Source organism: Leucoraja erinacea, chromosome 10 (genome assembly GCF_028641065.1).
Source record: "Leucoraja erinacea ecotype New England chromosome 10, Leri_hhj_1, whole genome shotgun sequence".
Taxonomy (NCBI): Eukaryota; Metazoa; Chordata; class Chondrichthyes; order Rajiformes; family Rajidae; genus Leucoraja; species Leucoraja erinaceus.
In genome coordinates, this window is record NC_073386.1 from 43,101,038 (window position 1) to 43,127,111 (window position 26,074).

The 26,074-nt window shown below is 40.5% G+C and overlaps 1 protein-coding gene across 2 annotated transcripts in view; it reads right to left on the minus strand.

The window, feature by feature from the left end:
• Nucleotides 1-26,074, minus strand: part of pde4ba (phosphodiesterase 4B, cAMP-specific a) — a 466,474-nt gene that overhangs the window by 320,819 nt on the left and 119,581 nt on the right. Inside the window, exon 1 of one of the 2 annotated variants that reach the window (XM_055642052.1) lies at nt 4,569-5,445. The exons of the other annotated variant lie outside the window; for it this stretch is intronic. Coding sequence (XP_055498027.1) covers nt 4,569-4,861 — 293 coding nt within the window. The 5' untranslated portion in view covers nt 4,862-5,445. Of the gene's footprint in view, nt 1-4,568; nt 5,446-26,074 lie in introns of those variants that run through there. 2 annotated transcript variants of the gene reach the window in all.

A 26,074-nucleotide genomic window follows, 5' to 3' on the forward strand; every position in this document is an offset into this window, starting at 1 on the left:
ATTTCCTGTGACGGCCCTCATGTCTGGTCTCTTAACTGCAAGGAACATACATTTGTATGTTTAACCATCTGACAAGTGATCTGGCTGAACTCTACAATGTGTTAGGAAACACTCTTCTCCACAGCCATAACTGCTCATTCTTGTAGAATTATCCCAAAGTTACAGAATTCATACTTATCTTTTACAAAAAGGAAATCAGCTTTTTAAAACCCTTCCTCATTGTCCTATCCTCCTTCCCATCAAATAAAATTACGTGGATCTCATGGACCCTCATGGTTACCACTCATGGTTGAGACCATCTGATCAATTACCTTAGCTATTTTCTTTCCAACCTACCGCTGAAATCTTGCATTTCCTTTGTTTCTCTGTAATCTCGTTTATCATTCCATTTCTTGTCCTCTTTCAAACCCATCTTGTATGAGAGGGCCATCATTTGCTGGTGCATTATCAACCAAGCTGCTGATTACTAACTTTATTTTCTTGCATCCACATTAAACAAAATTATTAACAATTCTTTCACCTCGGACACTGGCCATTTCTCTTTAAATTTTCTGTCATTACACTCCCCTTCAACAACCAAATCATCTGGCCCATTGGTCCTTACAAAGTATTGAAATCCGAAGCTATTAATGAAGCTATTAATGAAGTCATTAAATATTCCATTGACAAATCACCTTTCAGAAATCCTTGACTGAATACCACTTTATAGATTTCTGTCCTCTCTACTATAAAATAATTTCCAAAGTCATTAATAGCTTCTCCTTGTGACTCTTTGTATGTCCTTTCTGTCCTTGTCTACCTTGAACTGATGGCAACCTTTTATTTGATACAGATCATCCTTGAGGCCTTCCATCTGTTATCTCTGGATTTCTGTCATTAAACCTATTAGGTCAATGGTGTGATTGATAGGTGAAATAATATATTAGCATAATTGCACAACCATTCATCAGACTCAAATTGAGTTCATCCCCTCTAAAGATCTTTTCATACATTGTTTTATTCATTGAAGAAGTCTTCTTCAAACACAAATAGCGTATCAGTATGCTCTTTTCAAGTCTACTGAGAATTAGGAAAGAAGCAATGACAAATTTTCATCAAAGTCCTTTTTTGGGACAGTTAGCACGCTGGGTGCAACTTTATTGGAATGGGTGCTATAAAACTTTTGAAGGTTTGTCACACAGGCTGATTATGATGAAGGTAGACAAAAGTGCTGGAGAAACTCTATGGAGCGAAGGAATAGGTGACGTTTCGGGTTGAGACCCTTCTTCAGACTTGACTATGATGATATTAGTTATGTGAAATGCCTGGAATGTTATCAATATTTCCAATGGATTGGGCCAACATAAATTTAAATAGGTGGTCTGAAACTATGAGTTAGTGAATGAAGCAGAGATCATCAATATTTTAAAAATAGGTTCAATAGTCTTTCAAGGAAGAGAGAACAAAAGAAGCACATGGGTTCTTGTGAAAGATAAACATGAATGGCCTGTTCCTATGTAGTAATTCCTAAGCAAGGTTATTTCTAATAACTGAAGTGATGGTGACCACAGCAAAGTTAACTATGAAACCAGATGAAAATACTTCAAGTTCAAATTCAAGTCAAACACATTCTGTTGCTTGGACCTCTTTAAGAAGTGAACTTTCTTATTTGGGTCTAAAATGTGTTTACATTTTCTACAACTGAAGGAAAACAAATACATAAGAATCCTGTTCAAGAAGGAACTGCAGATGCTGGAAGATCGAAGGTACACAATACATAAGAATCCTGTCTGATATGATATAATTTCACAAGAATTCAATATAATACGTCTTGAACCTCGACGTCATTCATCTTTTTGAAATAATAAAACTTTCTCTTTCTTTGCACTAATTGTAAAAGAGCAAGCATATGCACACAAATAAATCAATGTTGATGAGAAAGGAAATAAGCTAAAAATGACTGTAAAATAGTTCGGTATTATTCTGGCTGTGAACAGTAGCGTTCCACAAAGATCTATGCTGGGATCCGTGCTGTGATATATATTGGATGCAAATATGATGGGTTGATTTGGAAGTTTGCAGGTTACACCCAAACTTTGGAGTTATGACAATGACAAAGGCTGTCAAAGCATCTAGCGGGATATAGATCAACTACAGAAATGAGTGGCGAAATCACAAATGGTGCTTAATCAAAGCCAGTGTGCAGTGCTGCAATTTGGGAGGTCAAATATAAGGGAAAAGTATAGAGTTAAGACTCTTAACAGCATTGATGTACAGGGGGATCTTGGGGTCCAAATTCATAGCATCTTGACACTATCAATCCAAAAGGATAGAGTGGTAAAGAAGGAATATGATATGCTTGCCTTCATCAGTCAGTGAATTTTGTACGAGAGTTAGGAAGCCATGTCACAGCTTTATACAGATTTGGGAACTCCGGGCTGGACTACGGTGTGGCCGGACTAAAGGGTATACAAGGACAACTTGGAGCTGGAGCATCAGAGGTTGAGGGGAGACCTGATAGAAGTACATACAATTATGAAAGGTAAAGATATGGTATATGATTAGAATATTTTACCCAGGGTGGAAATGTCAAAGACATTTGTATCTTTAAGGTTAAAGGGGGGACGTTTATAGGAAATAGCATGGCACATTTTTTCTTACACAAAGAATTGTTGCTGCTTGGAATGTGCTGCCAGAGATGGTGGTGGAATCAGATACAATTGTGATGTTTGAGGCTTTCAGATAAACGCATGGATATGCAGGGAATGGCAGGACACGAATCAGCGGCAAGCAGAGGAGATTAGTTTAATTAGGCATCTTGTTCAGCACAGACATTGTAGGCCGAAGGGCCTGGTCCTGTACTGTTGTCATGAATTTTAATAAAATATATTAAAGAATAACCTATTAGCAAAATGCAGGTTTAGGTAAAGTAAAAGTTTTGATTCATGGATCAACATTTAGTGCCCATTCCCAATTGCTTTCTGATTGAGTGGCTTGGTAGGTTACTTTAGAGGGCAGTTAAGAGTCAGTCCCATTGCCTCAGGTCTGGAGTCTCACATAACACCTGGTAAGCGTTCTTTCCCTGAAGGCATTATTGAACCAGAAGCATTTTCATGTCAATTTGTTAGTTTCCCAGTCACCGGTAATGATACTGACCTTTCATTCCATACATTTAATTAACTCATTTAAAATTCTCCAGCTGCCGTCATAAGATTTGAACTTGAATCTTGGATTAACACATTGTTTGCTTCAAAGCCAAATCAAAATTCACAACCATTCACAACCATCACTCTGCTGAATAAAAGCCTGTGCCTGGTTAACAGAATGGTGCTTGCATTTTGTCATGAACCACGCTCCCAAAAGGTGCTCCTCCTTGAGGCAAAGGTTCCATTCTGCCACATTCTGCAGTCATGGAATATAATAATTAATTTTTTTTTTAACTCAGTTGCTGAACAGCTTTTCCGATATTAACGTTTTCTCTAAATCGGCTACATAGAGGAGGGTGCTTACATTCCACAACTGACAGCATATCACAGTGATGTACACATCACAGAGGTAGACCAGAGCCATTCAGAGCAGCAAGATTGTTAAGAATAATGGGAGAATAAGAAGTGGGAGCTAAGTGGTTACAAATGATATTATATGTGAATGTTTTGTCACAACAGTGACTGTGATGAACTTTGAAGCTTATATATTGAGTGATTTAAAAAATCCTGCTTGCATTAAATGGTGTTACAATTTTTATTTGAAAAATATAAAAGTCATTCCCTGCATCTTAAAATTAAATGCCAAAGTTACGTAGCTCCCCTCTCCAATGTATGAGCTGCTCCATAAGATGATATCATGGGGTGAACAAATTGTGAGCAGCTTCAGAGTCAGACCACGATGTCATCAATGGAGCAGTTCAATAGCTGAGGGAGGAACACAATAGCTTAAACAGTAAAACACTGAGGATTTTAAATGTTGGCACTCTCATTTTATCCCAATAATAACTATCTACCAGAAATGAATTATTTTTAATTAAAATGATAGCGTGGGATCTGCTTAATAGCTAAATTACAATACAAGTGACACCCATACTGCAGATATTTCCGACTAGCCAATAGAAGCCTATTTACAACTGTTTTTCTAAAAAAATAGTAACACTGCTGTATTCTTGTGAGCAACCCTGAAAGCAAAGTAGCGATGGTGTCAATACTTAGTCCTTGAAGAGATCTCTATCAGTGTTGTTCAATTATAAATAAATACAATTGAGAACCATACACTTTTCAATGATACGATGAAGTGGTGCATCCACTGTGCTGCTTATACAGCTGTTCTGCAGGTGTAACTGCAATCATTGCTAACCATCACTGCATTGCTAGCACTCAACAAGATATTTTCAATAGTAAACATGCTTAGCTTCTTCATCAATGGGCAGTTCTTCCCAGTGCTTCAAGTGCAACATTTTATTTCTCAACACAACAGATGACAACCACATTTTGTTAATTCATTTTGGTGATAGTTTTTTTTTTAATATATTAGAATGTTCCTGCTGACCCACTTTATCAAAAATGTAAAAACATATATTCCTATAATTATGATCTTACCATGTATGAGCAACAGTAAACCGCCGGCGTTGACGAATGCTTTTATTCACCAACAACTTTCTAAATAGACGTGGAGAATTTCTCGGGGAGCTCCGAGGGGAGATTTTTGGAGAAGTGGCTCTCTTTTCAGTCAATTTGCATGGTTCCAGTTCCAAATGCATATGATCTTTAAAAATCCTAATGCAAGAATCCTCTTCAGGAGCTGTGAGCTCACAACGAAAAACGTCCTTTGTTGTCATTTTGTTGATGCTTAACAAATTTGTGCCATTGAAAATACTTGTCCCGTGTTGCATCCAGATAGTCTTGCTAGCAGGAAAAGGTTTCAGCACAATAACATTATGCAGCTGTTGTACATTAGTTAAATTGTCTTGCTCTTAAAGCAAAATTTTGAATAAATAATTTCAACAAAAGGAAGCTCCTGTAAACCTTAGACTTGTCCAGACCCTCTTGCCACAAGTAATGATAGCCAGCTGCTTTTTACAAGAGCTCCAGCAGTACTGATAGACGTCTTGAATATTAGCCTGTGTGTGCTCATTTATGTCAGAAGCCGCCTAGTGGATTCAGCAGGTCTCTGAAGCACACACAGAACTGCATCAAATTTATTCAACTCTAGGTACAGTCCTATAAAAATCTCAATGGCTAAAACTACTCTTTCAACATTTTTTGTGAAAAGAACCATCACAAGGTTGTCATCATTTATTAATATCAACCACAAAGTAACCCACTGCTTTGGTAATACTGACGCATGGGTAGAGAACAAGCAGACTAGCTCGAGTGGAAATTTTCATTCAGAAATATTTTTTCCCCGATTATCCCATGAAGTACATGAACAATCTCATAGTGGCACACGGCACAAATTCATGGCAGCTGAATAGGGGGTATTCTGTCACCATTACAATGATCAATTGCAAGAAACATTCTCTACATCAGTAAAAATAATCAATTTCCTTAAAGACAGAAATTAAAAATAGCAAGAAACTGTCACAGCATTCTGTTTGACTGAGAATAGACACAGGTTTTGTATCTTTTCAAGCCAGATATGATTTCCTGATTTGTCTTTCACTAAGAATACTTTGCAATAGCTTTTAAAAAAGCAGGACAAGCTATATAAAAAAAAAAATCGGACGAATAATTTCAAGGAAAATAGTGATATTATTGAAAAGGAATCCTTGGACAGATCTTCCACACGCAATCTTCCAGCATAGTCCCAGTTAGAAGGTTGGTTCCCAACACATTGCTGTAGCATAGGCAGCACAACACAGAATTGCCTCTGGCAGCCCATGAAGCCTTAACCGTCAGTTCACAAACACCCAGAACATTATTAATGCCCAAAATACCCAGAGACCATTAGAGAATAAATTTACTAAAACAATTGAAATGGCAATACTTTTTAAAAAATCGAAACATTAAGAAATGTAGTCTCACTCTTAAAAATATACTTAAGCTATCTGAATCAAAATGAAATAAGGTGGTCTAATTACTGTTCTGTTAGCAACCATTTCTATCCATGAATTTCTGTGAGCTTGCTGTTCCAATGTCAAGCTTAAGTCATCACGCAGTCAGCTAGCAACTAGCCTAATGCTGAGACATGGGTCTCGCTGTCATGTTGGACTCTATGAAGAGCCCAGCAATGGACCACATGGGCAACTGACATCCGCACAAGAGATGCCACTGTTGCGTTGCCACTGTTGCGTTCTGTAGCCCTCACCAATGATGACTTCAGGATCTCTGCAGAGAAAGTCCTGAAAGAAGTGCTGGAGAAGATCTATTCATTAAGTTACCGGGACTGATTTCACAATGGGAGGTGAAAGTAAACAGTGGACTAAATTGCATAGTCTCCTGACAAAGAACATGTTGGAATTGTATTGGATGACCTTGAAGTTACTCATGCAGGTATCAACAATGATCATGTCATTGGTGTTATCAGTGGCCACGCAAGTGGATAGAGTAGTAAAGAGCATGGAACTCTTGCCTTCAGCGAGAGGGGCTTGGAGTCTGAGTCAGGAAGTAATGTTGCAGCTTTATTAAACTTTGGTTAGGCTACTGAATACGGGTCTCGACCAGAAACATCACCCATTCCTTCTCTCCAGAGATGCTGCCTGTCCCGCTGAGTTACTCCAGCATTGGTTAGGCCATGTTTGGGATATTGTGTGAGGTTCTAGTCACCACATTGCAGGAATGACATGAAGTGTTCAGAGAGGGTGCAGAAGAAGTTTGTCTGTATACTACCTGGATGAGAGAGTATTAGCTATAAGAAGAGCCACAAGGTAGATGCCAGTTAATTAATTATGCCAGTTCACTGATGATGACCTGGGAATCCCTCAGCACTATCTCCAATGTCAGCCTGAATGCTCACATCCCCATTTTATTATACTTCCCCAAGCAACTACAGGATTTGCACCACCTGGCCTTTCACCATTCCCGTTCCTACCATCCAGGCGCCCAAACAGTGTGTTCAGTTTGAGCAGCAACTCACTTGTGCTTCTTCCAATCTAGTGTATAGAATTCAATGTTCACAATTTGATATCTCCCATGCTTGAGAAACCTAGTACAGCTTGAGTGATACATTTAGTCCACAAGAGTGACCCTAAGCTTCCAGTTGATTGCCATTTTAATTATTCATCACATTCGCACTCTGACCTTTTTTCCGTGGCCTCCTGCACCGTTACAATCTGGGCCAATTCCCAGCCCTTAAACATTGAAAGAAGACAGACAACAGCATACATAATGATATATTCCTGTCATTCAAATAAGATGATACTGCATTAATAGTAAGATTAAATGAGAACTTACCAGTTTGAAGTTTGATCTGTATTTTATGAGGAGTTACGATGAGGGATTACGTGAAGAACCCCGCCAGGACGCATGCATGTCATTCTTCAAAGCAGCGGTGTGAAATCACAGACAACTGTAATGACTAAACATAGTAAGATTAGAGAAAAGATACCAGTTAAGTATATGATCAAGGGTGGGAGCGGAGGGCACGTAATCCCTCACCGTAAATCCTCATAAAATACAGATCAAACTTCAAACTGGTAAGTTCTCGTTTAATCTTACTATTTTACTTCGGAGTCACGTGAGTGACTACGTGAAGATTTTAAAGCTCTGTGATTTCATGCCATGGAAACGAGTCCATGCATCACGTCTGCCTTGACTGTAGGAGGAATAGTGTTAACATAATTCGGACATGAATTCGATATTGAAATCATAAAATTTATTAACACAAATTATGACCCTTTTATGGGTTTGAATTAATTTACAGAACTTAAAAATTTTTTCTGCAAATGTTCCAGTTTTCATTACTGGTTTATTGTAAAATAATTGGAATGTTCGTTCCCCTGACCATCCTGCTGCTTCGAGGACTTGGTCCATGGGTACTACGAAAATACCAGACGCAGAGTCTTGTTGTATTTTCCTTAATACCCGACTGATGAGGCAGAAAGGAGGGAATGCGTAAATAAACAATTTCCCCCAATGCAGCGAAAATGCATCTGTCGCTGCTGCCCCAGGGTCTGGTTCCTATGAAACATAGTTTGGTATCTGGTTGTTTAGTCTGGATGCGAATAGATCGATATCTGGTGTTCCATATTTTGCTGTAATATCAGCAAATACTATTTTGTTCAACATCCATTCGGTGTTTTCGTTAAATTTGCGTGATCTGGTGTCTGCCACTAAATTTAGTCTCCCTGGTGGGTAAGTGGCTGATATCCAAATCTCTCTTTGGATGCACCATTGCCAAATTGAGTTAGCCAGATTGTCACATGATATCGATTTGTTTCCACCCATGTGGTTAATGTATGCTACCACGGTGGTATTGTCTATTTGTAGTCGAACATGCTGGTGATGTGACCCAGTACAATATGACTTTAGGCCATGGAATGCACCCAACATTTCCAAGTAGTTTATGCCCAGTGTGAGTAAGAAAGATGCCTCCTGTGCAGTCCATCTCCCTCCACAGCTGGTGATGGTATTGGTGGCTCCCCACCCAAGTGCACTGGCATCAGATTGTAGTACCATAGAAGGGTTACTGACAATGATTGGGTTGGAACAAAACAACATGTTGTCTATCTGCCGTATTAGTTCCGTTTTGGCTTGGATTGGTAGTCTCATAGGTCTGTCAAAGTGACCTGCATTAATTTTGAGCGCTTGTATTTTTGCTCTCTGTAAGTTTTGGTAATGTAGAGGTCCAAATTGTGTGGCTGGGAAAGCAGCCACTATTTTACCAATTACTTTTGCTACCAATCTGATGGATGGTTTTCTGATGTCAATGAGGTTATTGCAAGCATCTATTAAATCTCTAGCCTTTTCCTTAGGTAGTGTCACCATCATGTGAACTGAGTCAATGGTGAACTCCAAATAATCCATAGTGGTGGACGGCGTTAGTTTAGATTTAACTGGATGGATGATAAATCCCAGTTTTTCAAATAGCTGTTTTGTGGCTGTTACAGTCTGTATGGCCAATTCCAAAGTTTTGCCCACAATGAGTATGTCATCTAAATATGCCATAACCATGTGTTTACGTTTCCGTAGAAATGCTAGGGCTGGCTTTAAAATTTTTGTGAACAGCCTGGAGGCTGATGATAGCCCATTTGGCAGTGCTTTATACTGCCAAGGTTGCTGTTATCCCTGCGGTCAGTACTTTCAGTACTTTTTGCAATTTTACATCCATGCTCCTGACTCCTGTTCCAACGTGTTTCCATATACAGTTGTTAACTATTGGAACGTTCAGAGATATGCAATTGCCCAGTGCCAGGTGTCTTCCTGTGGTGTCCAGTACAGCCTGCTCTTGTAACTGGTTTAGAGACATGTAGTCTATACTGGCAGCAAGCTTTGGCTCCAGATTTTGTCCAGTCTGTTCCGGCTGTATAAAATTGGCCACCATGTCCAGTAAGTTCTCTTTTTCCTGCACCCCCTGCAAACTTGTCTTTTCTTCTGCGGCCCCCCCTTCCAGGTCAGCCCAGCACTGACCCGCAGTGCTCCCCTCTGATGAGGTAGAAGCACTGTGCAGCCCTTGAAAAGGTATTGCTGTGGGTTTACCATAGGGCCCACATTGACCCGACTCCATATCCCGGAGTCTGTCACGTTGGAGCAAATTCTCCATACACCGTTCCATTCGGGTCCAGCGCTCTCGGTCGCTGGCCGCCCGCGGTGGTTCAAAGTCGGACTCCTCTGAGTCCACGACCTTGTTAGTTTTGTGTCTAGCCTTGCCGCCCTGCCGCGTGAATTTGGCCGGTGCGGAGGTGACATCGGGCACAGCTGATCCCACTACGGGTGATCCAAGTGCCGTTAGCTGCTGTTGCTGGCTTCCCGCTACTCCGCGGTCCTCCCTCACCAGCTTTGTCGCAGCCCTTGTCTTCTTTGTTTTCTCCATTTTCCTACCTGTAGTTGGAAATGGGAACAAAAAAGACCGCAGAGTAAACGCTTACCTGCAATTAGCGGCTTTTAAACTGCCGCCGCGGGGGAACGTCCTTCCACCGCGTCTGACGTTTCGCAATGCGTGTAGCGATATGACACGCATGCGTCCTGGCGGGGTTCTTCACGTAGTTACTCACGTGACTCCGAAGTAAAATTACTGAACAACCACTGCCATTTTAATGTAAAATCCTGGAAATTGTTCTGGGTAGCACTTATGGAGGGATTGCTCTGAGCATGCAAGTTCAATTTCAGTGACCTTCTGCAGTCATCATAACATCAGCAGTGCTCAGTGTACACCCTGCAGGCCACATCTGGCCTGCCTGATGTTTCCTCCTGAAGCAGCCTCCTGAAGTAGGGTGCACGGCAACAGTTCATTAATGATAATCTTAGCTGGTAATATAAGATTAACAAAAAAACGGCCCAGCCAAAAAATCAGGAAGAGGGTCTTAATTTTCTTCCCCAAAGTAGGCTGGTCAATTCTCCTCAATCTATCACAAAAGGAGAAAGCAGAGTTGGTTAATCTGAGTTATTTGGCTTAGTAGTCATGGTAAGCTTGTAATGTGTTAATTTTATTTGTAAGGCAGCAACTATGTTAAATCAGCGAGGAAATATCATTTGGATTAAAAACTCACGCTATTATTGAATCTCTGTAAAACTAGTAAACCCTTTAGAAGCACATGATGCTGTCAAACATCTGAAAACACTTGGCACAGTTTTCATTTTTTCTTTTTTAATATAAAGGTGAACTACCATTAGTTCAGTAGAAATCTTGAGGACAAGCATTGGAATGTATGTCCTCAAGTACATGACCATAAGTTGCTGGCAAAAAAAAAAATCAAGCTGTTCGATAAACTCAACGGGTCAAGCAGCATCTGTACATAACATATATATTCCTTCTTTATATATACAAATTATGATTCGTTTCATTTAACTATAAACCTTTTCCTTCAATTACAACAATTTGGAGGAGGAACCTTTCAATATTGATACAATTTAAACGAAAACATAAACATTCAGATATTTGAGTACAGGCCTATAAATTGATTAGTTGAGAACTTGGAAACAGGCCGTTCAGCCTGCCCAATCTATACTATCCATCGATCACCCATTCACACCAGTTCTAGGTTATCCCACCTTCTAGTTCGCTCTCCACAGACTAGGGGCAATTTACAGAAGCCAATTAATGTATAAACCGGCACATCTTTGGGATTAACCTATAAACCTGCACGACTTTGGGATGTGGCAGGAAACAGGAGCACCCAGAGGAAACCATGCCCAGTCCACATAGACAGCACCTGAGGCCAGGATTGAACCCAGGTCTCTGGCATCATGAGGTAAAGAGTTCTATCACTGCACCACCCCAAAGAATATATCCAAACCAATTTTAATATATTAATTAATCATCTAAATATTTTATGTGCAGACTTTGCGCAGAATTGTAGAAATGTAGCAGCACAGAAATGGGCCCATACAGCCTACCTCATCCTAGTTGATCTATGCTAATCCCATTTGACCCCATTAGCCCCATATCCCTCTGCTACTTTCCTATCCAAGTACATGTATAAGTATAATAAACTAGACTGCTGTGTTATGTCCGAATGCCTTCTAAATATGGTACTTTTTATCTGCCTCCATCCCCTTGGACCTCCTTAATATTTTCTCATCTCCTGTAGATTTCTGCCCGCCTCTTACCCTGCCCTGGAAAAGAGATTCTTACCTTTGACTGCGTCCATGAGGCCACCCCACAGTCCTCAATGTTCCAGTGAGAAAACTACCCAATTCATCCTTACAAATATAGCCCTCCATTCCAGGCAAAAGCCTGGTGAATCTCTTCTGCATTCTCTCTATTGCCATTCCATCCTTTGTGTAATATGACAACCAGACTGGACACAAGATTCCAAGTGCAGGTAGACCAATGTTTTTTACAATTGCAAAATGACGCCATAGCCCTTATACCAAATGTCGTTTTCTCCATCCTATCCAACTGTGCAATCACTTTCAGGGAGCAATGGACTTGCACCTAAATGTCTCTCTATACGTCAATTTCCTAAGAGCCCTGCCATTACTCCTTATGTTCTAACAGAATTTGACCTGATCCATGTCTGGATTAAATTCCATCTGCCACTGCCTCACCCAACTTTCCAGCTTCTTCACGAGCACCAATTTCTGTATTAACTACAAACGTACTAACCATACACCCTACATTTCCATCCGTCATACATTTATATCTGCCTCCTATCACCCAACTGATTTTTGATCCAGTTCACCATCTAGCTTCAGATCCCATGCGGATTAGTCTGGAATAGCCTACAAAGGAGGAATTTATCAAATGTTAGTATCGTTATTATTATGAAGCAAGCTCCAAATTCTATAATATTTTGGGAGGCCCATTTGGTATTGCTGTCACTTTAAGAGCAATTATCAAAGCTGATTTATTCAGCTTCTTATGAATGGTCAATAACTCCAAGTTAAATTACTCACACACACAGCAGGAATGGGGGAGCTAGAGTATATGGCCAAATGAACGATTGAAAATGTCTTAGTGTATTACAGAAAAGAAGTAAAGTGATGAGGTTTAAGTTGAAAATCTGACCCTCCAGAACTCACATTAGGTAAAGTATGTGCAGACCAGGTATGACAGAACTGGTCTCAGCATCCAACCTTTCTCCATTTACTATCACTATCTTGTCTAAAAAGATGAAAGTGCTCATTTTAACTGACTGCATGGCCCTGAAGCAAAATAAAATAATTAATTATAATACAATGTCAGCATTAGAGTCACACAGCACAGCCACAGAAACAGACCTATCAGCCCAACTTGCCCACGTCAACCAAGATGCCCCACCTAAGCAAATCCAATTTTCCCACATTTGGCCTGTATCCCTCTAAATCTTTCCTACCTATGCACCTATCCAACTTCTTTTAAATGTTGTTATTGTTCCTGCCTCAACTGCTTTTTCTGGCATCTTGTTCCACATACCCACCATCCTGTATGTGAAAAGGTTGCTCCTCAGGTTCCATTAAATCTTTCCCCTTTCACCTTAAACTTTAAACCTATGTCTTCTGGTTCTTGATTCCCCTTCTGGGCCCTAATGTAATCACGCTGTCTATTCCCCACATGATTTTGTACTATAAGATCACTCCTCAACCTTCTGCGCTTCAAGGACTAAAGTCACAGCCTCTCCTTATTGCCGAGGCCCTCGGGTCTTGGCAACATTCTCATTAATCTTATCTGATCGCTTTCAATCTTAATGGCATATTTCCTGCACACGGGTGACCAAAACTGAATAAAATACTCCATGCACCCTCTCCAACATCTTGTATAATTAAAATATTACAAATTCTATATTGAACTATCCCCGACTATTGAAGGCCACTATGCCAATAGCCTTCTTCATCATTCTATCTACTTGCGATGCCACTTTCAGGGAACTGTCTACTCCACGTTCTCTCTGCTCCACAACACTTCCGAGGATCCTACGGTTTACTATGAAAGTCCGGCTCTGGTTTTAACTCCCCAAAACGCAACACCTCATTATCTGAATGAAAGCGCATTAGCCATTCTTCAGCCCACTTGCCCAGCTGTCAAGATCCCACTGTAATACTTGATATGTATTCTAAGATACCATCTATTTTGGTGTCAGCTGCAAACTTGAACATTTCTTGTACATTCTCATTGTTAATAAAGATGATAGTCAGTAATGGGATCCAGCACCAATCCCTGAAGCACACCAATTGTCACAGGCCTCCAGTCTGAAACACAACATATCATCACTACCCTTTACTTCCTACCATGAAGCCTGCCATGTTTAACCTTCCAGAGTAGCCTACCATGCAAAACCTTATGAAAGGCCTTGCTTAAGTCTATAAAAACGACATCTATGGTACTGCCTTCATCAATCTTGTCCACCCCGACTAACATGCCTCATCTACACGAGTCCCTGCTGCCTGAAATTGATCCATATTCCTCTAAACCTACCCTATCCATGTACCTGCCTAAATATTTCTGAAACATTCTGCACCAACATCCAGCCTCCAACCTACCTCACTAATGCATTTGATTCCATCCTTTCGTCAGTTTAAACCCATGGGAGTAGCACTAGCAAAGCCGCCTGCCAGGATAATATCCCCCTACAGTTCAGGTGCAACCTTGTATATATCACACCTGCTCCAGAAGGGATGCCATAGGACCAAAAATCTGAAACCCTGTTTCCTGCACCAACTCCTCTGCCACACATCCATCTATCCTGTATTCTTATTCCTATCCTCACTAGCATTAAACATCATGAGTAATCTGGGGATTACTAGCCTTGAGGTCCTGCTTTTTAACCATCACCTAACTTCCTATATTCACTCTGGAGGACATCATCCCTTTTCCTACTGGACGTTTATGCCAATGTGTTTGACTACTTCTGGCTCCTCATCCTCCCCCTTCAGCATGTTTTGCACCTGCTCAAAGACATACTGGACCCCGACCCTGGGGAGACACCGCACTATTCTAGTCCCGTTTGCAGCCATAGAATCTCCTGTCTGTCCCCCTAATAAGTCCCCTGTCAATATATTCATGTCTGGCTTCACCCTACATCGCTGTGCCTCGGAGCAAAGCCTGACAGGTGCTACAGACTTGACTGCTGCTGCTGCTCTCCTCTGAAGACTCATCCCTCCAAACATTATCCAAACGGTACACTTGTTTTCGAGAGGAATGGCCGCAGTGGATTCCTGCATTCTATGCCTACTCCCTTTAACTTTCCTGATGGTCGCCCATCTACTTTCAGCCTGTGCCCTAACCGCCATCCCGACTACACTTAGACTAAAGAAGAGTTACAAAAAATACCTCACCTTATCTTCACCCTCGTCTCAGCTTCCTCATCAAAACCTCCCAAGTCAAAGCATCAACACTTACTCTCAAGCACAGGACTTACCCTCAGCTATTCCCCGAAATAACCACTCCTCTAGTGCCTGCCTTCCCTTTATGCACTCTGAAACACTAAAGTCTGCTTTTAAAATCTCCCGTGCAGTTCCTCCTCTCCGCTACTCACTCAACAACAAGACTGACCTGACCTCACACTAACACCTCTCAGTAACATATCCTACACTCTTCTCCTTCAGCTGCTCACTTGACAATGCTTTTGAAAGAAAATATGATTCATACTTTCTTTTACAAGGCTATGCGTGTGCAATTTAGAGGGACAAAAATTTGAGGGAATTTGTTAAGCTAAAGAATTTTATAAATGGCTGAAATGCATTTGGAGGGTTTGTAATCTGATTGAGTACATACACTCAAAGTGGTGATGGTAAAGGCTATAGAAAACATCAAGGCCATCTTCAAATTCCTACTTCTAAAGTCAGAATGCCAGTACATGAAGCCAAAAAAAGGAACAGCTTTTGAATGAATGAAACAAATTAATGCGGCCTGATTATACCAATGAATGAATTTATTGCATCCACTTTGGTACGATAAAACATAGATGATTTTAGCAATGATGCCCATGCCCGGTTAAAGTCAACCGTAAAGCAGTGAAGTTCATCAAATTACAATCAACCAGGCACTAAAATGGGATCTGCACAATTTCCAATGGGATCTCACACCGTCCGATGTGACCATCTACACTTTGCTGCCGTGCAACCAGAGAACCCCTGCAAGACACGATCCCCACTGGAAGCCATGCACCAGCAACACATACTGAGAGTGCTACTGAGGAGCAAGGCTGCAGAGGAGAGGGCCTGCATCCACACTCATTAAAGAGACAAACAAGTCTCATCATCCAGATACTTCCCAGAAGGTAATTTGGATGTGACAAATGAACTAGGAGAACCACTGGAAATATATTTCATGATGTTTCAAGATATATCTGTATGCTCTGCACACTTCCTTTTGCACTTACAGAGTGAAAGCTTTGTCAAAAATTGTTTTTTTTGTGGTTGTCTTGGTCATTCAAGTGAGCTGCCACTCCTCAGGAAACGCATTGTAATAATCCATTAAAGGATAGACACAAAATGCTGGAGTAACTCAGTAGGACATGTAACACCTTACCCTTCCAAATCTCTGTGTCTCTCTCTCCCCTGACTCTCAATCTGAACAAGGGTTTTACCCGAAACATCACCCATTCCTTCTATCCTGCTGAGATACTCCAGCATTTTGTATCAACTTCTCAGACTGAAGAAGAGTCTCGACCCGAACCATCATCCATTCCTTCTCTCCAGAGATGCTGCCTGTCCCGCCGAGTTGCTCCTGCATTTTGTGTCTATCTTCAATTTAAACCAGCATCTGCAGTTCCTTCCTACATATTAATTTGATCTGCAACTTGCTACTTTTCATTCACCTCTTGTTTTGAATAGGGGCATTACATCTGCAGTTTTCCAATTGCTGGCACCACTCAAGAAACTAAAACATTTTAGAAAATCACCATAAATATCAACCATCACTCCAACCCCTTCTTTTAATGACATTGGATCCAAACTATCCATCCAGGGAACTTGTCACTATTCAGTGTCATTTGTTTATCAATGGTTCCTGTCACAATAATGTTAGTTCCTTCCTTTCGATTACCTTGATTTTCTTCTGTTATTCAGATGTTTATAGGGTTTTCTATCATGAAGACAGATATAAATTGCATGCCCAAAGTTTCTTCCATATTTCTCCATTATTAACTTCTCCAGTCTTATCTTGTACGGAGCATGCATTTCCTTTAGCTGCCCTCTTCCTCTTTGTAAACATAAAAATTCCTGCTGCTTGCTTTAGTATTTCTTGCTAGATTGCCAACACAATCTATTTTCATGCACTTTTGTTCAGTTATCTTTTGCAGGTTTCTGAAGTATCCCCAGTCTTCTGGGCTATAATAAATCTTCACAACACCATGTTGCTTTTTTTTCCAAGAGTTGGGAGTGGACATCATGTTACAAATGCACAGGACATTGACGAGACCCCACCTGGACTATTGTGTGCAATTCTGGTTACCCAGTTATTGGAAAGATACCATTAAACTGGAAACAGTGCAGAAGATATTCACAAGGATGTTACCGGAACTGCAGAGCTTAAGTTGTACCGAGAAACGGCCAAGGCTTTTATCCCTAGTGGGCTGAAGGTTGAGGGGTGACTTTATATAACGGTTTATAAAATTACGAGGGGCATACATAAGATGAATGGCCACAGTCTTTTTCCCAAAGTAGGGGAATCTAAATCTAGTGGGCACAGATCCAAGGTGAAAGAGATAAAAGATTAAAGAGGATCTGAAGGGCAACTTTTTCCACTCAGAGGGGGGTTAGGTACGTGGACTCGGTGGGCTGAAGGGCCTGTTTTGGCACTGTATCTTGAACTAAACTAAACTAAACCCAGGTAAATAGAACTGGTTTGGATGCATCATCTTTGTCAGCATGGATGACATGGGCCAAAGGACTTGTTTCTGTGCTGTTTGATTCTGTGACTGGTGACATGAAGCTCTACAATTATAATGTTCATAATGTGGTAATATCCATATAATCACAGTTCTCCACCAAGCCAGCAGGATTCATGGTCTTCAGGAAGGTTTTCCTGTAGTATGATTCTGTTCCCTAGCAGACACCAGTTTGATTGATCTCTGTAAGGCTGTGTATGCAGATGTGTACACTCAACAGTTGTGAAGAAAATCAACTTGCAAACGGAAACCGTTTTTCCACCGTTTTTCTAACGTCAAGATGTGACATATTGGCAATGAGGGATATTTTCTTAAAGTCAAGTTGGACCAAAGAGAAACTCTTTTTCAAAAAAAATGAGTGAGGAGGAAGGTTGAAGAAGCATAATTTTAAATAAACCTTACCGAAAATGATCACAAGAATAGACTTGATTAGAACATTTGTCTCTTAAACCAAAAGGGGGAATGAACATTGAGAGATATTGCTGCCTCTCTCTGCTACAAACAACATTGGTGATTAAAATACTCCAAGGCCTGCCCTAATGAATGTGGTGAGAAGCCCTGTATACAGTTTAATGAGAAGGCTGCTGAGCTCATGATTAAAACAAAGCATTGCTGCATTGGTTGAAGAATCACTTTAACCCAAAACCAAACAAGACTGTGCCAAGGTGTAAACTTGATTATAGTCAAGAAAACCTGATGAAACTCTGAGTGAGTAGGTAACTGAAGTGAGGACGTTATTACAAAACTTTAATTATGGCACCACATTCACTCAGTTGGTACCAGATTGTTAACATTGATTCTACATGCTAACCTGATTCAGTGATTCGTCATTATTAGAGGTGAATCTGATCTTTGAGCACCAAAAGATGCTCAGTGATATTTTAAAGTAAAAAAACCCAGAAAGACTTGTAAATGCCACCAGGGGACCAGCGGAATCACGCTGATTCAAGGCTAACCAAATGTCATTTAAAAATCAAACAAACGCTGTTACCATTTGGAAGGATCTATGCACATGGATACGCAGAGAATGGAAGAGTATGGATTATGTGTAGGTAGATAGAAATTGGTTGTGGCATTGTGTTCAGATTTTGGGCTGAAGGGCCTGATCCTGTGCTGTACTGTTCTATGTAGAAGGAACTTCAAGTCTTCTGAAATCTGGTTCAAACAAGAAAAATATTATTTACGTTGCCACACCTCCAAAGTTTATACAATAAATATAAAGTAAAGTGAATGGAAGAAATAAATTATTGGAAGCAGTTCAAAATTGTGTTTACACTGTTTTTTACCATGTAAAAGAAGCGAATGATGACTGTAAATCAGTGGAAGTGTTCAAAATGTTTCATGAAAAAGGGGCTGACGCTGATTTAATGAAAGTAGAACCATCGGTTGTTGTTTTGAAAATGAATGGTTGTATTTGAGCATTGATTTAGTGTAACAGGACCAGGCCCTTTGGCCCACTGATGAACTAAGTTAATGGATGGGGGAAAAACCAACACCTTCGAAATTAAAAAGCCATAGAAAAACCTGAAAACCTATACTGGTGGCAGAATTTAATCAGTTGGAGTTGCTGATGTGACAGTGAAATATCAAAGACAAACTGAAACATAATCCTTAGTAATTTACAGATTCTGGACCACGATTCTTCGAGCCAAGGTTAATGCCTTAGTCAAAGAAACAAAATTGGAGGCCAAAATTGACTGGTTTCTCAGAAAGAAAATAATTGAATCTGTTAAGTACTCTGAATGGGCAGCACCTACTGTGGCAGTGTTAAAACATGACAAATCCACCATGAATTGAAGAGATTATAATTTGACTGTACAACAAATTTCCCTGGAACTGTATCCCATTCTTAGAGTAGAATACTTATTTGCAATTTTGTCTAGAGGCAGCAATTCACCAAGTCGGATGCGAGTCATGCAGACCAACAGATAGTGTCCGAGGATCAACTTAATTCGCATATGAATGTCACACACACACACACACACACAATGGATTGTTAAGTAAAACCAATTGTCATTTGAAATTTTCTTCACACCTGCTCTCAGAAAACCATGAGGGATTATCAATGGATGTAACGGAGTCACTGTACACTTAATTGCCTATTATTGGAGCTTCCAGAGTTAAATCTGTATCAGTAGGATTTAGAAGAAGCGATGAGCAGACAGGAAAAGACAGGCCTACATCTAAAGGGAAGTGCAATTTTCTGGTGAATGAAATTGGGACACAAAAAAATTACATACAGCTCAAAAGAAGGTAAAAAGCCATCAGCAACGCGATGCTTCAATTAATGTAATTGATCTGACAGCATATCTGGGATTATTGAATTTAAATGATTTTAGACTCGAGATGCAGCACGGAAACAGGCCCTTTGGCACACCGAGTCCATGCCAACCAGTGGTCATCCTTGCACCAGGGGCGGAAATAGCTATCAAAACATGGGGGGGACATGATTTTTTTTAGTGCCCGCGTGCACACACACACACACGTGAGGCTTCGGCCGTGGGCCCTGTGGACGATAAAATCGGGTGCTGACCTGGATGGTGACCGACTCCGAACTCCAAAAACAGCATCTTTGTCCACCCGAACCGTGGAGCTTCAATCGGACCATTCATCGCCCAGCGCAGCTTAAAATCGGCCGCAGGATCTTCCATCGCCCGGCGGGGGCTTCAACATCGGGAACCTCGATCACCTTGATGCACCAATTTGACAGCGGGTGGTGGAAGATCCCGCGTCCGATTTTAAGTCACGCGGCGCAATGAAAGGCCCCACGAACGGGTCAATTCAAGCTCCGCTCTATGATCTTTGTGCCACCAGGACGTCTCCCTCTTCCAATCACTGCGCTCTATCCTCAGTCCCACCCCCCTACTTCCTTTCTTTCTTTTAAAAACTTTTTATTAGTTATTTTTTCAAAAACAAAAACAAAACAAAAAAAGATAAACATAACAATGATATTGATACATTGGGATCAGGATTACATTAATAACAGGCATAACCTAAATATGAGTCCAGTGTCAAAATACACATTAAATATAGACCTCCCGGTCTCTTTGTAAATACAGTTAAGTCGTTAAAAGAGAACGTATATATATATATATAAAAAAAACAAAAAGATAAAAAGAAAAAAAAGAAAAAAGAGAAAAAAGGTAAAAACAAAACCCCCCTAAACTAGAAAAAAAAAGCAAAACAGAATCTGGGCTGCATAGAATTAAGTCCCTGTTCGTAGTCAAGTCCGTTCCACCATATAAAGGTAAAATAATTATTTTAACGGTTGGAGAGGGAACAATTTATGTCTTGTGAAAATGTTGAATAAATCTTCCCCAAGTCCTATCAAATTTAACCAAGGGTTCAACAATACCACTCCTAATTTTTTCTAAATTTAAACATGATATAGTTTCAGAGTACCAATGGAGTGTGGTTGCAAGATGAGAGTCTTTCCATTTAAATGAAATAGATCTTCTGGCAATTAATGTGGTAAAAGCAATCAGCCAATGGGCGGAACGGGACAAACAAATAGAATCTAACATTGGTAGTCCAAAAATTGCAGTAATAGGATGAGGTTGTAAATCAATACCTAAAACTACAGAGATAGTATCAAAGTCTGTATCAGTCTGAAAAAGGGTTTCGGCCCGAAATGTCACCTATTTCCTTCGCTCCATAGATGCTGCTGCACCCGCTGAGTTTCTCCAGCATTTTTGCGTACCTGAGATAGTATCAAAGATTTCTTTCCAATATTTTTCCAAAAATGGGCAGGACCAAAACATACGAGTCAGTGAGGCTACTTCAGAGTTATATGTCATAGGTAGGATTTATATGACCATAAAAACGAGTTAACTTATCTTTTGACATATGAACTCTGTGAACCACCTTGAATTGTATCAAAGCATGTCTTGCAAACATTGAGGAAGTATTAACTAATTGAAGAATCCTCTCCCATTTCTCTATAGGTAGAGAAATTTGTTCTCTGTCCCAGTCATTCTTAATTTTATCAAATGTATCTATTTGTAATTTCAAAATAACTCATAAATAGTCATTATTAAGCCTTTCTGATAATGGTTCAAATGTAAAAATGTTTCCAAAATTTCAGTTTGATGTGGTCATGGAAAAAAGGGTAGAGTAGCCTTCAAAAAATGTCTTATTTGTAAATATCTAAAGAAGTACGAGTTAGGTAGATTATATTTATTGGAGAGTTATTCAAAAGACATAAAACAACCATCCAACAACAAATCACGAAAAGCTACTAATCCTTTCCTCTTCCATAACTGAAAGGCTTGATTAGTACTAGAAGGTTGGAAGAAAAAAAATAGATATGATAGGACTTGATAAGATAAAATCATTCAATCCAAAACCCTTACGAAATTGAAACCATATTCAGAATGTATGTCTTATTATTGGGTTAGTCGTATATTTATTCAATCTCGTAATTGTAAAAGGTAACGAGGCCCCTAGAATAGAAGTCAATGATAGCCCTTGCATAGAATCACGTTCAAGATTTATCCCTGGGCATTGGGTATCTTCTAAATCTTTTGTCCAAAACGTTAAATAATGAGCATTAACAGCCCAACAGTAGAATCTAAGGTTTGGCACTGCCAAACCACCATCTTCCTGCTTCCACCTCTGATCGACACTTCCCTCCTCCAATCATCGTGCTGAATGATGATGATCATGTCCCATCCCTCCCCCCCCCCCCCCCCCCCCCCCCCCACACACTGCCTGCTGACCGACATCTCTCACATTCAATCTGCGCCCTCGATCATCAGTCCCACCCCCAATGTCTCACGGAAAGCGGAGATTTTTAATAGATTTTTTTTCACAGAATTTCAAAATCCGGATTACAAAACCTGGGGGGGGGGGGGGGAGGGGGGGGGGTTGGATAGTCCACCACCTCTCAAAACAGGGGGGGAGGGCTTGTCCCTCCTGTCCCCTCCGGGATTTCCACCCACGCTTGCACTAATACTATCCGACATACTAAAGACAATTTTGCAACTTATCTACAAACTGTACATCTTTGGCGTATAGGAGGAAACCAGAGCACCCAGAGAAATTCCACGTGGCTGCAAGGAGAACGTCAAATTCTGTAGTGTCGCTACCCAGGCCTCTTATGATGTAAGGCAGCTACTCTACTGTTGTGCCACTGTGCCGCCCTAATTTCTTGCCAAATATTGCAATGCTCTTCCCTCCATTGCACCAATTGCTGTGAAAGGATATGAAATGGAGATGGACAGAAGATCACATTTTGTGCATTTTAAAGAAATGTAGTCTCCTGATGCACTAAATCCACCAATCAACTGATTGACAGTTAATCTTAGCCTATTGTGTATCACAATAAGGAGTTGGTGCTGTTGGCTATTAGATGGAAAATGGCTCTGAAATGCTGTACGGTTTATAACTAGAGTACTGATAGCAGCAAAGAGAAAGTACTCTCAGATGGATAAAATAGATAGATCTGCAATGTTTGGAGCACAGCGGTTCCAGGTGCATTAATTTGCTTGGACCATTTACATTGATCACAGCCCCACAATTTCCCTGTTCTAAGCCGCCAGAATCTCAAGTGGTTTCCTCTACATGTTCAGAACTGGTCTTTAACCTTTGCAACATATGAACTTACTATTGTTTTCAAAACCACGAAAAGCCACAAAAACACGTATGCTCATCGTCTGGTGCAAGATACAAATGTTGAAGAAAGAAAACAGTTCCAATCTGGGATCATCTGGTTATTTTTGCCTCTGAGCAATTTGCAAGTCAGTTATGCACAGCAATAGATCCTGCACTGTTATGCACAGCAATAGATCCTGCACTGCCTGGTGGGGGTCAGACGATCTACCAAAGATAGAAGATCTCCAGCATCATTAGAAAGACTACTGACTACTCCCTTTAGGTCTAGGAAGTACAGCAAGTCCTCAACAACTCTCACCAACTTCCACAATCCCACCATAGAAAGCAGAATGCTCCAAAGCATAGTTTGGGAACAGCTCCATCGAAGACAGCAAGAAATTGCAGAGAATCCTGGATGTAGCCCAGATCATCACATAAAACAACCTCCCTTCCATTGACTCCATTTACACTTCATGCAGCCTCGGCAAGGCCACCAGCATAATCAAGGATGAATCTCATTCCCTCGTCTCCCCTCTCCCATCAGGTAAAAGGTACAGGTGTGAAAACACACACCTCCAGATTCATGAACAGTTTCTTCCCAGCTGTTACCATTCTATCAACAACTAGAGAATGGTCCTGATGTACTATCTACCTTATTGGAGACCTCTGGACTCTGTCTTATCAGACTTTACCATGCACTAAATGTTATTCCCTTTATCATGTATCTGCACACTGTGGATGGCTCAATTGTAATCATGTCTTTCCACTGACTGGTTAGCGCGCAACGAAAGCTTTTCACTGCACCTCTGTACATGTGACCATAAACTAAACTGCAGTAATTCATTCGACATTTAGTTATATAATAATGCAATCAATCCATGCAATATTCAACTGCCTTACTGACAGAATGTGAAACAATAGTATGCAAACCTGCAACCTTTGGCTTTAACCTATAAACTAAAGAGGAAATGATAAGGCAAGGCAGCAAAGTACTGTGAATTAAAGAGCTCCCTGTGCCCATCGATGTGTAGGTGTCTGCATCTTCTTGCTCGTGTTTCTAATAATTTGTAAAGTTCATGCATTTCAGAATCTCAGTTTTTGCGGCAGCTATGAATAGCTAGGAAATACATCATGTTCTCTACAGAAGATGTGCACAATGTTATGCCAGAGTCCTGATGAGATTTGGGCCACTCAAGACACAGGACACAACCTACAACAACAATTGCAGTTCTCCAGCAACTATGATTCTACTTATTAGTTTCATAAAGCAGGACAGCAAGATAACATAAATTGATATCTGGCACTAAATGCTGCAGTAACTCAGCGAGACAGGCAACATCTCTGGAGATTGCCCCACTTAGTTACTCCAGCATTTTGTGTCTATTTTTGGTTTAAACCAGCATCTACAGTTCCTTCCTACTGATTTCTGGCCCTTTTGTTTTTCTATGTACCATCTTGTCATATTTTATCTATATTTTAAAAAAAAAACCTTCCATGATAAAATAATTTTTCTAAAAGCTTTCAACATACTAGGCACCTGTAATCAGTGCAAATTTTCCAATAGTCAGATTGTGATTATAGGGATTTTAACTGTGTTTCAATGAACAGCAAATTAGATCTCAGGCACTGGAACTAGCCATTATTGTTGGTTTTTCAGGACGTAGGCAGCCATTCACTGCAATCAGACTCATGTGGAATTTAATGTACAGAAAAGATTTTCACTCCAATAATATACAGGCTGATGCAGATCCCAAATACAACTTATGCAAGTTGATTGCTCATTTCTGGGAGGAACATGTGATGCATTTAGCCTCATGGAGACCGAGCTGAGAGACATTTTCTGCAGCTAACACTGTCTGGAGAAATGGATCCTGAAGGACCAGAGTTACTCTTTACTTCTCATGCTCCTTACTCCAATTCATAGACTTCGTCCAGCTCGTCACTACCGATATCAGACTTGGGCATACAGGAACAGTTGTGGAAAATACCGCGAGTATTTTGAAGATGAGATTGCAGTGCCTGCATCAGTCTGGAGGCAGATTGCAGATTGGGAAACATCATCATCGTGCACATATCTTGCACATCCCAGGTCTCCCAATACAGTAACTAGTGACACAGAAACAGCAGAAATCAAATCCACAGCCTGAAGGATACGAGGAAAAGGCCGAAGAACAGCAAGAACAAAAGGGAGAGGATGTGGAGTCTACTTAGGGGATAGTCCTATCAGAATATCTCCAGCTTCATTACCCAGCTGAGCAGATAGGAGAGAGGTGATGACACAGGCAATAAAGAAATTCTCCAACAGAGGCTTTTTATCTCTCCCAAAGGAATCTGCTGAACCATAGCCCCATCCTGATCTTCCCCGCCCTTCATATTATATCACTAAATATTTCACCAGTAATTAGCCCAGGTGACACACTAATCCCTCACATCCTCCTTGGCGAGGATGCTGTACCGATCACAACACATATCCTTCTCCCCAGAAATGCTGCCTTTCCCGCTGATTTACTCCAGCATTTTGTGTCTACCTTTGATTTAAACCAACATCCTCAGTTCTTCCCAACACATATTTAAATCCTGATCCATTTATTGAAATGGATGGCTTCAACAGTTTTAAGTGATGGGAGCTTGATGCTGCTATCTGATGGGGGAATGAGACTTTAGAAGCTGATAAACCCGTCGGATTGGTGCACAGCAAAGTATTAGCAGCTGCATTAAACTCAATGGACACCACACAAGATCTACTTTAGTTCTTTATTCCAGGTGATGAATGATGAAACAAAAAAAAATGAACCACAATAATCAGTTTCAAATATATTTTTGACTCGCCCTACAATTTTGTTGTGAGATCAAAGTGGTGGTAGTGGGTAAGGGTAGTGGAATTCTCAATACACATTTAATGTACCAAAAAGATTGAAATCCGTTTTCTTGAAATTTATCATGATAGCACAGTACTGAATTTTAATTTCTCTCCAAACCACACAACTGGAACGAGTTCATATTAGATTTATGAGGATGTTGCCTGGACTTGAGGAGTCTGCGCTATCGGGAGAGTTCGGGCAGGCTGGGTATTTGTGGTATGCAGTATAACAGCCTTTAAAACAC